At 41.2% G+C, this 16,134-nt stretch overlaps 1 protein-coding gene across 5 annotated transcripts in view; it reads left to right on the top strand.

Annotated features, from left to right (window-relative positions):
- The window catches only part of ARHGAP10 (Rho GTPase activating protein 10), a 275,716-nt gene that overhangs the window by 184,563 nt on the left and 75,019 nt on the right, over nucleotides 1-16,134 (top strand). For all 5 annotated transcript variants that reach the window (XM_075930012.2, XM_075930008.2, XM_075930007.2 and 2 more), the window contains one exon: nucleotides 6,386-6,536. In XM_075930012.2, the coding sequence (XP_075786127.2) occupies nucleotides 6,386-6,536 (151 nt within the window). The remainder of the gene's footprint in view (nucleotides 1-6,385; nucleotides 6,537-16,134) is intronic.

Below are 16,134 nucleotides of genomic sequence, written 5' to 3'. Positions count from 1 at the left end.
TCAGACAGGTTAGGTACATACCTGCATAAATCATATATATTATGAGCTTCAGTGTCTGGCAGACTGGTTTAAGGCTGATAAAATCACACTGGTAGATGAATGATAGTAACAACAGTGAGAACTAAGTTGCAGTGTGTTAGTATTTTATTGCAAATCCAGCACAATTTGGCTATAGCCTCCCATGTATAAAAATCACATTGTTACTGTATGTCCCTGTACTCTTGAAGTTTGAGTAATAGGTTTTTATCCCTACTAAAATCAGGCAATTTCGTGGCCAGAGTTCATTCCTGTAGTTGTGTTTATACATGCAAATCTATGGATTGTCATTACTTCTGGAATCCATGTGAGTGATTACTTGAAGGTATACTCCTGTGGAGTAACAGGGGAATAATGATTTTTGTGAAGTATTGTCATCCTAGCTCTGCTTGCTTGCTTGCTTGCTGGTGGTTTGCTTGAGACGGCGCTCCAATCTGTTAAATATATTTGCATTAGCTGTACCATGTATCCAGTCTGCATGTGACTTGATAAACCTAGAAATAAACTCTTGAGACCTAGTCAGTTAAGCCTCCACAATGTACTTTGAGTTAAAGCATCAAAGTGTTCTGTAAACTACCACACTGTATAATTGATAATACATGTGAAAGTTTACCAATCACTTACATGATCATCCCTTCTTCTGTTCATATATTAACCACTTTACACTAAGCTTTTCAGGGCAGGGACTCCTTGTCTACAGAGCATTTAGAACACCTCAAATGATATCTAAATGATTAATAAAAATAAAGGTCACTTCCAGATTTTGTAAATGGTCAAGGGCTGCACTTTCCTACAGAAAGGTGTGGGGTCTGGGACAGATGGTGGGTGCAGAAGAAATGTAATTTAACACCCTCCTCCTTTTCTCACAGTTTAACTATACTGTTGTTAAATATATTGTTCTAATTCCCAATAAATCTGAACATCTGTGGGTCTAGGCATTAGCCAAGTATCAGTTAAGACATGATTAAAGGAATTTCTGTTTCAGAAAGGTGAAATAATATCTTTTATTAGACTAATTTCTGTTGGTGTGAGAGAGAGAAGCTTTTGAGCCTCACAGAACTATCACGAACAAAAGTTGATCTAATAAAAGATATTACCTCACCCACTTGGTGTGTGTTCATCAGAGTGGGCAATAATTTTTATTGGGTGGGGCATTCAAAAATTTTGGTAAATGGTCAAGGACCGTGCTTTTCTATGGAGGGGGTTCAGGGTTTGGGACAGAAGTTGGGTCCAGAAGGAAGCTTGGGGTAGAGAATTGTTGTGCAGGAGAGAGTATGGAGTCAGAGAGGGAGTTTGGGTGGAGCGGATTGTGATCCTGGGCAGAGGATTGGGATGCAGGGTCGGGGGGAGGAAGCTATGACCTGGAGCAAGAGAGGTGCAGAGGGTTTGGGTGATGTTCTGGGACAAGGAATTGGAGAGTAGGTAGAGTGTCTGAGGCAGGCTCTGGCATGGAGGCACTTGCCTAGGCAACTCCCAGCCAGCAGCGTAGTGGGACCTACACGCAGGCTCCCTGCCTGTTGCAACCCTGGGCTGTTCAAAGTAGCTGGTTGCTCCATGTTCCTATGTGCCAAATGCTTTGTGTGATTACTAACCCTCCACCCCCCTCCCAAGTGCATGACACGGAGAGGCTGCTTTATGCCTGTACAAGGAGAAGGGAAGTCCGTAACAGGAACTTGGCGAAAGTTAGAAAAGGGAAGTCAATGACAGTTACATATATACCTTTGAGGGGAAAGTTGGGCCCTTCTGCTTATTTTGCAGACACTGACTCTGAGAAACTGTGGAGTGAGCTGCAACTTTGGCCTGCAGAGACAAATTACTATTGTAGAAAAGACTGATCTAACTATGAAGAGCTACTTTATAGATCTTACTTGCGTAAATAGAGGAAACTCACTTAAAAAGAAAAAGGCTTGAGTTTTTTGACTAGATGAAAAGACTGAAAGCAGAAAGATGAACCCCGAAACACATGTTCTAAGGACGTACATTGCAAAAGAACCTAGTTTTGCATTCAGCTTATGCTAATTAGTTCCTATCATACATACTGTATGATTTTAGCATATAAAGAGCCCGATACTGCAAAAACTTACTGCTCTGAATTTGTCGAATGGAGTTCTGTAGGACTGCTCATATCAGGAAGCAGCATTTGAAGGTTTGGGCCCATGGTGAAGTGTTAATTACAGTAGGTGGTATGTTGCTGAAGGTCAGGAGTTTGAATTTCTCCTCTCTATGTCCCATTAACTGGAGAACTCTTGGAAATTTCTAAAGTCCGCAGCTGTGAAGATGGAGGTAATGCTGAAATCTGGCAGAAAGCACCATATTGCAAAAGGCCAGAGTAATGCTAAAATGGTTACTTGTACTTATAGTGTAATGCCATTGGTGGTAGGGCGGTACAGGCTGTATTGTTCAGCCCAAGAGCTCTCTAAAACTAATTTGTGTGCCCTAGATTTAAAATGCACCATTTCTGGAAATGTTCCCTTTTAACCTTCCATACTCCAGAAAGAAAACCTACCTTCTGGCCTGGAATATCTGAGCAGTTTGGGGAAGTGAGTGAAGGAAGAGATGAGGTTATGGCTTTGTCCAATTCCATGGCTTCATTAGTGAAACCATATTTGTTTGACCTAGTCTTGAAGTGGCTAATTAATTTGCATCAGGCCCTTATGAAGCAGCAGTGCATAATTTTGCTGCTTCATTGGCTAAGCCATTCCAAAATAAGTTATTTTTGCATATAACACACTTCTGTCCCATAAAACAGATGATGATACATGCATGAAGGACTGAGCATTTAACATGGGCAATTCCAGCAAGAGTTTATAAAACTGAACTTTTCAGGAATCGTAGACATAAAGGAGAAGATTTGAGTTGATATGTCTCTCTTGTTTTGGGGGCTTACGCACATGTTGTTTTGTAAAGGATACTGATGGGGATCATATGACAATGTGCAGCAGTGAGTCACTGTGACAACTTCATGTGTTTCTCTGCTTCCCCAGTTCAATGCACTAGCTTTTCTAGCCATTAGCACAATTATTTTGGGCTTGCAAGGCAGTTTCATTACTTTCTGTTCATTTCTCTTGTGTGATATTATAGTGTTTTAAAAACTAATTTTTCCATCATGCTCGTAATTACAGCTGAAGTTTTGGATGGATTTACTTCCTGGATCCACTTCATTGACATTGTGCATGTGTTTAGCTTGTTGTTTCATTGAATGAGGTATTTTTTATCATTTGCTTGTAGGATGTTTTGCCTTTTTTTTTTTTTTCTTTTTTTAAACTTGCTTGGCTTTTTAGTCCAGTAATTTCACTGGGACATATTGAAATATTTTGTGGAGTACCGAAATAGAAAACCAAGGAAATTTAGCACAGCTCTTGTAAAGTCAAGCTAATACACATAGGCAAGTTAATCTCTTTATTCCTAGAGAAGGCTTTCTTTTCCTACCCAGGGCATCAGTTTTGAACTGAGAGTTGTAGATAGGGTTAAACAAACACACATTTGTGGAACATAGTGGAGAATGTAAGACACTGAATTCTTTAAAAAATTTCTAGGTGGATTACTATTTGCCAGCGATCACAAATGTAATAATCAATCAATGGAAATAATTCTATTAGAAGTTTTGGCATTTTCTGTACTTTTTCAGAAGAAATATTCATGAGTTTGTTTAATTCAGCTTTGTTGCATTTACTCATAAGAGGGCAGTATAGCACTATTAGCCAAATACCTTGTGTGCACATTATATTTGATATTATGCATTGCATCATGTTTTAAGAAATGGCTTGAGAACTCTGAGCACAGTTAGAGCTTTGTGACTGGCTCCACAAGTTATATTGCATCTACACAGGGATCAACCTGTACTGGAAATACATAGATTGTTTTCTGTGTGCACATTATTTATTTATTTATACATACAACTGTATTGCAAACGTATGCAGTGTTTCTATTTTATCAATCAATATTTATAGGCATGTAAAAGAGGAGCTGGCATGGGTTTAAATTATGCCACCTTGCTCCTCAGGGAAGTCAATCGCTGTTTCCAACATTGCTTTTCCTTGGATGCCATATGCTTCCTGCCAAGTCAGAAGGGCAGTTTTCATCATTTTGCACCGTTGTCATTTCCTCTTCTTGGCACCATGTAAACCTACATTGATGCCAGAGAGCAATAAGTATAAATATGGGCTCTTGCCTTGAAGATCCTTGCAGTACGCAGCACACAATCCAGCTGCATGCAGCGCAGAGTCAACCTGTGGAACTCCTTACCAGAGGATATTGTGAAGACCAGGACTTTAACAGGGTTCAGAACAGAACTAGATAAATTCATGGAGGATAGGCCAATCAGTACTTATTAGCCAGGATGGGTAGGAATGGTGTCCCTAGCTTCTATTTATCAGAGGCTGGAAATAGGGGACAGGGGAGGGATCACTTGATGATTATCTGTTCTGTTTGTTCCTTCTGGGGAATTTGGTATTGGCCGCTGTTGGAAGGTGGACCTAGATGGGCTAGATGGACCTTTGGTCTGACTGAGTATGACCATTCTTATCTACAGTCTAATTCATATACACACAAGAGTCAGGATAACAGGCCAGTGAAAGATACGGTATAAGAGTTTCTTTTAATTCATACAACATGGTGCCCTGAGTAGTTTATCTGAGTGACTACTCGCTTCCCATGTGTTCAATTGTTTGGCTTTTAGCCTCACGAGGCATGCTGTAATAATCTAGAAATATGCTATCTTTGGAGTCTTTGTTTAGAATTTCTTTATGAATTTATTCCTTAAAAGGTTTTTTCTCTCAAGGCTTATTATGAATTTTCTCTTTATAACATCTTGCTGTAATATACATGGGGTGGCCCGTGGATGTAGGCAACCTTGGCAGTTGCCTAGGGCGCTATGTTTAACGTGACGCCCAATGATGACGTCACACCACTGAGTGCTGTGGAGGTGGGAGCACCGATCTGGCATTCCACCTAGGGTGCCAGTTCCCGGCAGCTCTCCTCGCGTCACTCCTGAATATACACAATGTTTTGTCTGCGTATAACTCCAGTACAAAAGAACACTGTGGACTGCAGGCTGCATATGGCCTGTTGCCCTTTTGTTTGCGGCCCGCAGTGCAGTTTCGGTTTACATGGGGCTCAACATGTGGCCCGTGGGTGGGATCCTTTGAACATGGCCTCCACTGGGAACATGCTCCACAATGGTGAGGCGTCTTCCAGGTGGGGTGAGCATTAAAAGATGCAAGCAGATGGGCTGCCTGGAACAGACGGGTACAGAGTGTCTACATTTCTATCTCCTGAGGAGGAGGTGCCAGGAGTGCTGGGGCATTGTGGGAGTTGCTTTGTATTCATGCTCGTCAGTGTGAAAGAAGCATATATTTGCATGTATATGAAACCACACTTAGTTGTGGCTCTTGGTACATGCTGTGAGTATCATTGTGGCCCCTGGGTCTTCCAAAGTTGAGTAGCCCTGCCATAGATTATTTGTATCTTGTTTCACCATTTGTGCTGTGCTGCTATATGATGTAGTGGAAATACTGTACTTCATTTTTTGTAAGCTACATGCATGTCTGTTGTCTTCAGTGTTGTCTTGAATGAATCTTCCATTACCACATTTAAAAGGCTGCTATTAAATGCTACATAGGCATATTGATCAGCTTTTATAAGTAAATCAGCATCATGGATTAGTAAAAAAATAAAAAAGATGCAGGAAATTTGATCATCTGTGCATTGCTGCTTTACGCAGAGAGAAATGGCTCGACGCTGCATGTTGGATATTGAGGTTCCAAAGGTCATAAATCAAAAGATAAAATAACTAAAGGAAATGCAGTCTCTTGTGTGGTGTCTTTGTGGGTATCGTCATGGTTAGTAAAAGTGTGCCTCATGACTCACAATGTAACAGCTAATTGAAGATGTTCCAAAACAATATGCTACTCCTGCCTCTATCATGACAACTTTCCTCCATACTCTCCCTCCAAGAGCATGCTGTTTTTAGGGGTTAATATGATAGTATGACATACGTTTTCAAAATTATTATAGGTGTTCTGGCAAAATTACTGGCCCTAAGTGAAATTGTAGAAATTTACTTTTCTGGTTAGTGGTTCATAGAATTAATTGATTGTTTTCCCTTGATTAGTTAATGTGTAAACAGTGCTTTTGCTTATTTTTATTTTGTATGTATGTATGTATTTATTTTTAAAGCACTCATTAAAGACCCACGACACACTCCCAAAACTTGAAGTAATGGATTTTTGGCTCCTGTTGTCTTTGAATGAAATCCAGAACAAATGTTGTTTGATAATGGTTTATAGTTGCATTGCACAGGTTGCTGTTCATGGTAAATAATTAATGCCTCTTGTGTTCTTGATTGCAGATTTTCAGAACCCTGCCTGATGCCACTTTCTCTGAGCCAATCTCTATGTCAGTATCTCCTCCAAATGCCCCCCCAAGGCAATCGAGAAGACAAGGGCAGCGTAATAAGCGGCCTCTGGCTGTATATAATCTCTGTCTTGAGCTTGATAATGGTAAGATTTTAATTATATTGTCTGTCTTGGCAGCAGATGGAAGTTGCTGTATCTCTTATGTGAGTCTACAGTAATTTTCCATTTCACATTTCTATTTTTTTTCTTTTTGTCATTTGAGACATGGAAAAGTGGGGAGGCAAAGAGGGAATGTTCTCATATATATTTGAAACTGAGGAATAATTGCCCCCTCATTTTAAAAAAGGCAGCTCTCATTTGGGGAAAACTGTATGACCTCTGCTGAAAATGCAACCATAAAATAAATGGAGAGAGAACTAAAATTAGAGCAAATCTTTTATGAGAAGAGCTAATGCACTCTAATGTTAAATTCATCTGGATTAAAGGCTCAGTTCACCCAGTGACTGAAGAATACTGCTACTGAATTTGAATCTTTAATATCTTGATGTTCAGAGGCAGTAAATACTTGCATCCTGATCTATGCTGCCGAGAAGCAAGAAATGATCCTGGATATACCATATGTGGCAATATCCTATAATGTAGTATGGTATATAGAGTGTCCTGCTTGTCCTGGCATTTAACCCCAGACTTGATCATCTCCTTGAAATCTTGTGGTGTGGGGACATGTGTAGTTCTGAAAAGGCAAGTTTAGTACTCAGTTTGTATGGAAACCCTCTCCATTTTACTGCCTTCCTCTCTCTTAATGTAGCTAGTTAATTATCCTACCACATGAAGAGACATGGAATCAAGACATGAAACCCAGCTAACATTAGAGTGAAGAAAATGAAGACTAGATGGTTGTGTGCTTATATGAGATTTATCGATACACTTTCATTAGATCACCAGTCTCATATGGTGAATTTGGTAGTGAAGCACCAGAGATGCTTACTGTAGCTGTACATGCAGGTTTAATAAACAAACTCAGCACAACTGTATCAGACAGCTGGCTCTGAGAAATGTTTGCAAGAGACTCAGCATGTCTACAGTATCTTTCAAATCATTGGTGAGCTAGGGAAGCTCTGCTTCTTTCTTCCTTTTTTAAAAAAGATATATGAAACGAGAGGTATATACTAAAAAAAGTTAACAAATTACTTGGTGTATGGTCCCTGCTGACTGAAGAAAGAATGTGCTGACAAACTAAAAGACATTGTAAACAGTTTCTCCAATTATACATTTAATATTGAATTGAAACTTTTTTTTATATAACTTGAGTGGCTGCTGAGCATGTTTGAAGCTTACCACTGCCTCTATTTTGAATCCAAACTCTGATTGGGTCTGGGAACTCCCACCACACAATGGCAGCACCTCTCATTAAGGATCTGATCCGAGTAGTAATGTAGTTGCTGGGAACTGCCTAGACTTGATTGGGAACAGAATTAGGCCCTAAAGCAGGGTTGTTGGTAATAAAACAAATGATAATCTGAGAGAGGCAAGATGGGTGAGATGATACCTTTTATTGGACCGACTTCTGTTGGAGGAAGAGAGAACCTTCCAGGCTTCACAGAGCTCTTACTCAGGTGTGGGAAAGATAACTAGAGTGTGAGATAAGTACAAAGTAGGAGAGATTATCCAACTTTTCCTTTAGCCAAAGAAACAGTTCCCTCCTGGTTTGGATATTTTGAATCAAGAAAAGGTTGAGATTAAAACTTGAACATTGCTGTGTTTAACATGGTAATCAATACTTGTTGGGATCCCTTTGAGGCATGCGGATTTTGTTGTGATAATGACTTGATGAAGCATGATAACCTAGTAGTGATATGTCATCACAGTGTATGAGGATGGGTACCGTGTTGTCATGACTCTGCTGTCACAATATGGTGGTGTAGGATTTTGTCTGAGATCCTAAAATGTGTTTGGGGGATATTTTTCAAAGCCTAAAGGGAATTAGGTACCTAACTCATACTTATTATTAGTGAGAATTGCGTGTTTAATTTCCTTTTGTGCCTTTGAAAAATTTCCCCGTTAGCATAATCCATGCATGTTGAAACAGAGGCATTAATTTAAGACACTCAACACTTTGCTTCTTGGAACTGACTGTTTGATAGATAGCTACTCTGTACTGTTTTGCACATTAATATTGACTTTTCTTCTAAATTTGAATTTAGCTGTTCAGTTTTATGAGGAACTTTTGTCAGTAGCCAATATCCTAATTATTTGACATTGGGTACAAGTAATACAGAATGTTTAGCTCAATTATGTCATCGTAGTACCTGAAAGACCATTTTGGTGGATGAAAAACATAATATGTATTACAGACTCATTAATTCTCCAGTCACTGGTTAGACTTAAATAGCTCTAAATATGTTCTTACAAGCTTTTAGTTACCTCATTCGGTAGAGAAGGGAGAAAGGAACAGAAGTTAGGTTGGGCTTTATTCCATATATTCCTAGTTTCTTGGCTAACAAATACATATTTTATAACTGCTCTTGGAAGATTTTATCCTGTGTATGTGTTGTAACAGGAAATTAAACATTAAATCACTCCCTCCCCTCTTTTTTTTTTTTTTAAAGTTCACAATGGCATGAGTTAAGCTTCTGTTTGCCAGAAGCTGAGAATGGGTGACAGAGGATGGATCACTTGTTCTGTTCATTCCCTCTGGGAAACCTGGCACAGGCCTCTGTCAGAAGACAGGATCCTAGCCTAAATGGACCTTTGGTCTAACTCAGTATAGCTGTTCTTATTTTGTATTTTCTGGATTTGATCAGTTTGATGCAACCTTGTTTTTCTTAATGTATTTATAGAAAAAGGTGGGCAGGGCTGTCCCTATCAGAGTTAATACCCTACGCAGCCCGATGGGGCAAAGAGTTGCCAACTCTCCTGGACTGCGTGCCATTGGTTGCAATAGCATCTGGCCTGGGAGAGTTGGCAACCCTGGAGCAGGGCAGGGAAGGAAGCTCATCTGCAGCCGTGGAAGGCATGGGTGGCATGAATGCAGGCTAGAGGAGTAGAGGGCTGGGGTCACTGCTCCTTAACATCCCATCCCTAAGCATGCCAGTGTGGTGCCCCAAATTTAGTGGTGCCCTACATAGCTGTAGAAATCTGTCTGTCTGTGAGACTGGTAGAGAACTCCTCCTAAAAAAATAAGAGGTAGGACCACCAAATTTGGTATGCAGCTTCCTTTTATTCAGGGATTGGTTGTTCCAGGACAATAGGATGTACCTGGAATTTCATTGTTTCCCATACTGTGGAAAGGGAAAGAACTGGTGGGACAGGGTTATATTGTGGAACGATCACAGGGAGGAAGCAAGTGCCCCAGAGAGAAGCCACTGACTGGCAGCAGCCTGCCCCGGGCAGCAGTTATCAGCCTTCGCAGACCCTCCCTGTCCCCATGTTGAATCCAAATAGCGCCAGTGTGTGGCTTTTACGGACCCTCCCTGTCCCCAGGCCAGGCCCAGGATTGCTGGTGGTAGGCCTGCACAGCACCCTTCTGCCCCTTGGCTGCCCTCCCTCCCTACCCCCGAGATCAGCTGCTTTCCTCATGCCTAGGCCACCCTGGGGTACACAGCCCCACCCCTACCCCAGGATGGTCCCAGGTAAGTCTTCTAGTATGTATTAGGGCACCCCATGGACAGAGGCTATTCCGTGGGATGCCGAAGCAGCCTCTGTCCATGGGGAGGTTGGGGGTCCCCCACAGACAGGGGTTGCTGTCACCCTACACTGCTGCCTGTGCGGGCGCCTTCGTATCAGTTTTATCAGAGACAGCAGCATGAGTCAGCAGGAGAGAGCCAGTCTGCGCGGGGAGCTGATTTTTAAAATGGTTCCCCTCATGGACCAGCTCCCGCCTGCTGCCCTGTGCGGCTGCCTCTGATAAAATTGATACGGAGGCTGCGGCAGAGGGGGGCAGTGGGACCGGGAGTGCTCTGGCCACCAGCCCTGCCATCGGGGAGAGCATTTTAGTAACCCTGTAACTGCTAAGAATTGTTGTGGCTATGCAAATACTAAAATAAACTATTTCTAACATCTCTAGTGTATATAGGTATCTAGATCTGACTCTTAGCAGTGTCCCTCACATGGTCCCTTTGCTGGAAAATTTCTTAGCATATTTTACTTAGAATTATTATGCAAACCAGAAAATCATTTGGAAGGAGGAAATTAGCCTTTAACTACCAGCTGTGCCAAGGGGTCAGCAGGCTGCAGAGTCCCCTAGTTGGTACGAAAGCACAAGATCTACGCCAGGTTATTTATTTATTTTAAAGCGCACGCTAGTCATAACGATTCTTGAGGGTACCCAAAATGTTTGTAGCAACTACTCAGAGGTAGGATTCTACCTGAAGTAATTATTGATAATTATACTAGGTTGAGAAGTAGTGCTCCGACTAAAATTTTTATTTTGTCTTCAAGAAATTAGCTACGCTGGAGTCTGATAGCACATAGGTTATCCTTACACATGTTAATTAGGAGATGTTTGCAAATACAATTTAATAATTAAAGTATTGTACTTTTCCAGCTTACGGGTTTTTGTTGACAGCCAGATAAACCAAGTCACAACAGATCCTGTTTTGCTGGGCTTTGAAAAAACTTTTTTGCATGGTAAAGAAATTATGACCGCTACAATCTGATGTTTTCCATTCTCTTGATATTTCAGGTAGAACACCACTAAATGGGGGACCTTACAAAAACTTTGAGATCTGGCCAGTTCCTCCAGTTCTCACGGCAGAACACTTGGACAGGTTGGCCTTTTCTGGTCCAGCATCCTTGGGACCTGACTAGTCCCAGGTGGTGCTCCAAGCTCTGCTGAGGCACATGGCTCATCCCCATTGAACAGCCCCGCTTTGGTGTGCCGGAGATGGGGTACACCATGCGGTCTTGCTGCGGGCACGCTGGGGTGTTCTGGGCTCCTGGCACTCTTGGCAGTTCGCTGCCAGCAGCCCTGCCTACACTAGTGCTCCACCGGGACTTTCTGGTCCTGCAACGTCTGTGGTCCTTGCAGATCACAGATGTTGCTGGACAAGGGAGTATAGGTTTACAGAGGTTTAACCTATACCAGGTTTTTTCCCAAAAAGACACTATACTCCGCTCCAAGTTTCACAGCCTTCTGAAACTAGGGGATAGATTTCTTTTTACAACAGTAACTTTCATGTACTATCCTACTGAATGTTATAGACACCTGTGCATTGGTTGTGCAGTGACTGGTTGAGTTGTGTGTGTCATACTAGCTTTACAAACTCAGCAGTAGATGGATGGCCTTGGAAATTAGAACCTATTCTTTTGAGAGACACTACCCTTTTTTTCCAAAAAGTGCCATGCATTCGTCAGTTTTTACATGGACAATCAAGAATGATTCTCAGAAGAGAGCTCTGTTGATATTTCATACATAAGACAATTAAAATGTTTTTTCCAAAATTTATTTATTTAGCCGGCTTTTTACAGGCCACAGAGAAATGCTCTAAGGGGGGAAATGTACTGGCCCTGCACACCCCTCTCAAAAATAAAAATAGAAGCCTTGTCCAAAGTTATTAAAAATGGAAGTAGGATATTATCTGTAGACTCAGAATTGTAATAATCATGGTGGCCTGTAGGATTGACGAGTCCAAAAGCTACAAACATGGAGTACGGAATGTAGCCCTGAATTGTCTCCATTTCTGTCTGTGCTGGTAGAAGTGCTTGTGTAACTATCAGGTGCAGGCTTTTCCCCAGCTCATGAAGTATCTATTGTCGATCCACTGCCAGAAAGTGTCTTTCCAGACGCACACTTATTTTCCAAATACCGGCAAAAACAACAAAGATAGTTCCTCTCTGTTCCTCCCACATCAAGGGGGGGAAAATACTGTAAGCAGGCCAATTTGGCACTCTACAAACCATTAAACCCAAGCATGGAAGCCACTGATATATACCCTTACTTTCATGCCAGCTGTGCCTTATGCAACTTCCATTCAAAAAATATTCCTTACTCAGACATGCGAAGAGGCTTGCCAAATAAACAAATGAAACCGTAGGCTCAAGTACTGTTAACAAGGAATAACACTGGAGTGAATGAGAGTACTTCTTTTAATAGTATCATGCATCTGACAAAGTGGGTCTTTGCCCACGAAAGCTTATGCTCCTACACTTCAGTTAGTCTATAAGGTGCCACAGGACTCCTCGTCGTTCTTTTAATAGGATGATGGTGTGTCTCTTTGGTGGTATTCACTGTTGGTGAGAAAAGTCTAGAGACTGGGCTTCTGACTCTATTATGGGATTGAGAGATTTAGGGGAACCATCCCATTTTACTCCTGCTCCTCCTCTACTTTTCTCATTCAGTTATCCAAATTCTGTTCCTGTTCTCCCATTTCCTTCTGCCCTTCCTTTTCCCTGTTAGATCCTGTCATTCCCAGTCAGCTCTTGGCTTCTCTTCTAGGCTTTTTACTTATCCCTGACAATGGAAAGCTGAGACAGTACCCCCTGTCCCTAATTCCAAATACAACTGCTAGGAACCAACAGCTGTGTCAAGTATCAGAGCAGGTAATTGATTAGAAGGTGCTATGGTGGGGACCTAGTGATTGGGAGTTGAAACTGTAGCCAGTACCTTGCTACCTGGCTGGAGGCCAGCTAATAGAAGCAACATTCTTCTTTAGCTATTAACACTCAAAAAGAGGATCTTGGAATCATTGTAGATAGTTCTCTGAAAACATCAGCTCAATATGTAGTGTCGCAGCAGTCAAAAAGCTAACAATCTTAGGAACTGTTAGGAAACGGATAAGAAGACAGAAAATATCACAATGCCACTGTATAAGTCCATCATATGCTGACACCTTTAATACTGTGAGCATTTCAGGTCCACCTAAAAAAAGATATTCTACAAGGGCAACAAAAATGATAAAGTGTATAGAACAACTTCTGTATGAGGAGAGATTAAAAAGACTGGGACTGTTCATCTTAGAAAAGAGACAACTAAGGGAGAATATGATAGATATCTATAAAGTCATAAATGATATGGAGAAATTGAATAAAGAAATGTTGTTTATCCCTTCACATGACACAAGAACCAGGGGTCACACAATGAAATCAATAAGCAGAAAGTTTAAAACAAACACAAGAAAGTACTACTTCACGCAGAGCAGTCAACCTGTTGTTCTTCTTGCCAGGGGATGTCGTGGAGGACAAAAGTGTAAGTGGATTCAGTAAGAGCATAAGTTCAGGGGGATAGTTCCATCAATGGCTTTTAGCTAAGATAGGGATGCAACCCACTTGCTCTGGGTGTCCCTAAACCACTGACTCTTAGGATGACAGGGGTTGGATCACTCTCTGATTGGCTGTTCTCATTCCATTTGACGCACCTGACATTGGCAACTACAGCTGGTCCCCGAGTTGCGAACGGTCGACTTATGACCGGTCGCAGTTACGACCAAAGCTGTCATAAATGGTGGACCCCAAGTTACAAATGCGATCCACGCTTACGAACAGCGCGGTCGCATGTAACTCTATGGGGTCTGACTTACGAACGAACCGAGTTACGACCAATTGCTTGGTCCATAACCGGTTCGTAAGTCAGGAAGAGGCTGTATTGGAAGACAAGATACTGGCCTAGAGGGACCATTGGTCTAACCAAAAATGGACATTCTGTTCTTTTCACCCTCTGTTTCCATGTTGTCCAACACACTAGCCACTAGTCACATATAGCTATTTGGCTGTTTGAGTGTGGCTAGTAGAGTGTTGGACACCATGGTTCTATTTCAAACATAGTGGAAAACAGAGCTGAGTGCTATCTGCATGTTGAAAACACTTTTAACATAGACCTCATGTTAACCTCATAAATCTGGGTTTAAGGAATTTCCTGCAGTAGCAGGCAAGCATTAGTGCTCCCTCAAATGGAGATTTTTGAACTAGTGTAGTCATGGCACCACCTTCTCACTAGCAATCACCCTTGCTTTCTCTTCTAGCTGTAGCTTCCCTCCCTTTAATGACTTACGGCTCTTCTATAGGAGCTTCCCCAGGAACCCCACCATAGTTTTTCGTTCTAGTTGATAGAGTCTCCCCTTTGTCATTATAAACTGCAAAGAGTAGAGAGAGAAATTCCACCCTTGTGTATCTGATTTCCCCTTTGATTTGCCGTATCTCAGAATTTAATTATGAAGTCTAAACTGATACCCTGACTCTGGATCTGTGATGGTGCCTTAAACTGTTTGCCATAGCTTGATAAGGAGATTAGGATTCTTGAAGAATTTCATTTTACATTATCTTAGTGAAAGATTGACCTGCACCTCAGCATGTGTAGTTTTTACGGAGGGAATTGGCAATCTAAAAATTCTTCACCCTACATTTTAAGGAGAAAATTGAAGAGGCACTGGTATAAATGAAAGTAATTCTAGGACATTCTAGGCAGCAAAAATATGGTTGGAATTGCTGGGGTTTTAAAAAAAATTACACAAATGCTTTAAACAAATTAAAAAGATTTTGGGTGAGTGAGAAAGAAATGCCCTGAGATTCCCACAAGCTTGCAATGTCTTGCAGATGGAAGAACACATTCCCTTTTCCTGCATTTTGTCTTCAGATTGGTTCATATCTTCAGACAGGTTCTGCCTTTTGCTGCTGCTTTTCTAGCATTCCAGAATCATTATGGGATTGAGGAAAATAAACTTTCTAAAACAACCCTCTGCATTGTGTATAGTCTGTATATGTGTACAGATACAGACATTTTTTAAACAACTTAATGCTGCTCTTTCTTTAGGAAAATAGTGAGGTCAGTAATTGTAGCCATATGTTAAAAAATATTTTAGCGTAAAGAAAAATTGGCCTACATAATGTCTGCAACCCTACCTCTTACTGCACATGTTTTGAAAAGAAGCATGATTCTGATGACTAAACAAGTCATCCGCTATCTGGCAAATCTATATAGGCTTTAGTGTGCAACAGTCCTTTTTAACATTTTAATTAATGGAAGACATCATAACTCCGTATGTAGTCTAACTACATGCTAAGCCAAGTCAAGTGAGAAACAGATTTAGTGAAATGGGTGCAATTTGGAGGGTGCAGACAGGGTCTGTATAGTAAGCAGAGTTCTGCTTACTGTTTCAGTTGCAAAGAAGGTGATTGAACTTCTATTATTTTCTTTGGCACTGAATATTCTTTCTTCAGATCTTCATATAAAAGACTACTTCTGCTTTCTGCTGTTTTGAACATGATCGGTGGGAAATGGGAGAGACATTGGCACAAGAGATTCACAACCCCTAGAGAGCTAGCTAGCCACCATCAAAAAGTGGGTGGTGGTTCAGGAGAGCCAAAACCCAATCTACAGATGGGCTGTGTAGTCATCCTATAAGCCCTGACCATGATCTATAGTGGGATTTTTCTGATGGAATCCCTAAAGTGGGATGTCAGTGCAAACATAGCCACTCTCCTAATTTCCTAGGTTGTTGAATCCTTTCAGGGGTTAGCCTGCCCTTGGGCACTGGGGTGCAAATGGTAACAGTTGCGCTAATCAAATCCATAATGTGACAGCTTTAGTGGGGCAAATAGAAGTAGGTTGACTAGGTTTTTTCCCCTCCCTTTAGGAGCTTAAGTATCTTGTCTCAAAATCTTTGACTTCTGTTGTCATTATGTAAATGTGAATGTTCTTCTTCAACAGTGTAAGGTAATTTGTTTTGACTTCTGTTGGCATTTTAACCTAACTGGTCCTTTCAGTTCATAATCTAATTCACATAAGAATTCCATTGACCTTTTGAAG

This window comes from Pelodiscus sinensis, chromosome 4 (assembly GCF_052426305.1).
Source record: "Pelodiscus sinensis isolate ZL-2025 chromosome 4, ASM5242630v1, whole genome shotgun sequence".
NCBI lineage: Eukaryota > Metazoa > Chordata > Testudines > Trionychidae > Pelodiscus > Pelodiscus sinensis.
Note: the sequence above shows the minus strand (reverse complement) of the source record. Positions and strands in the feature narration are given on the sequence as shown.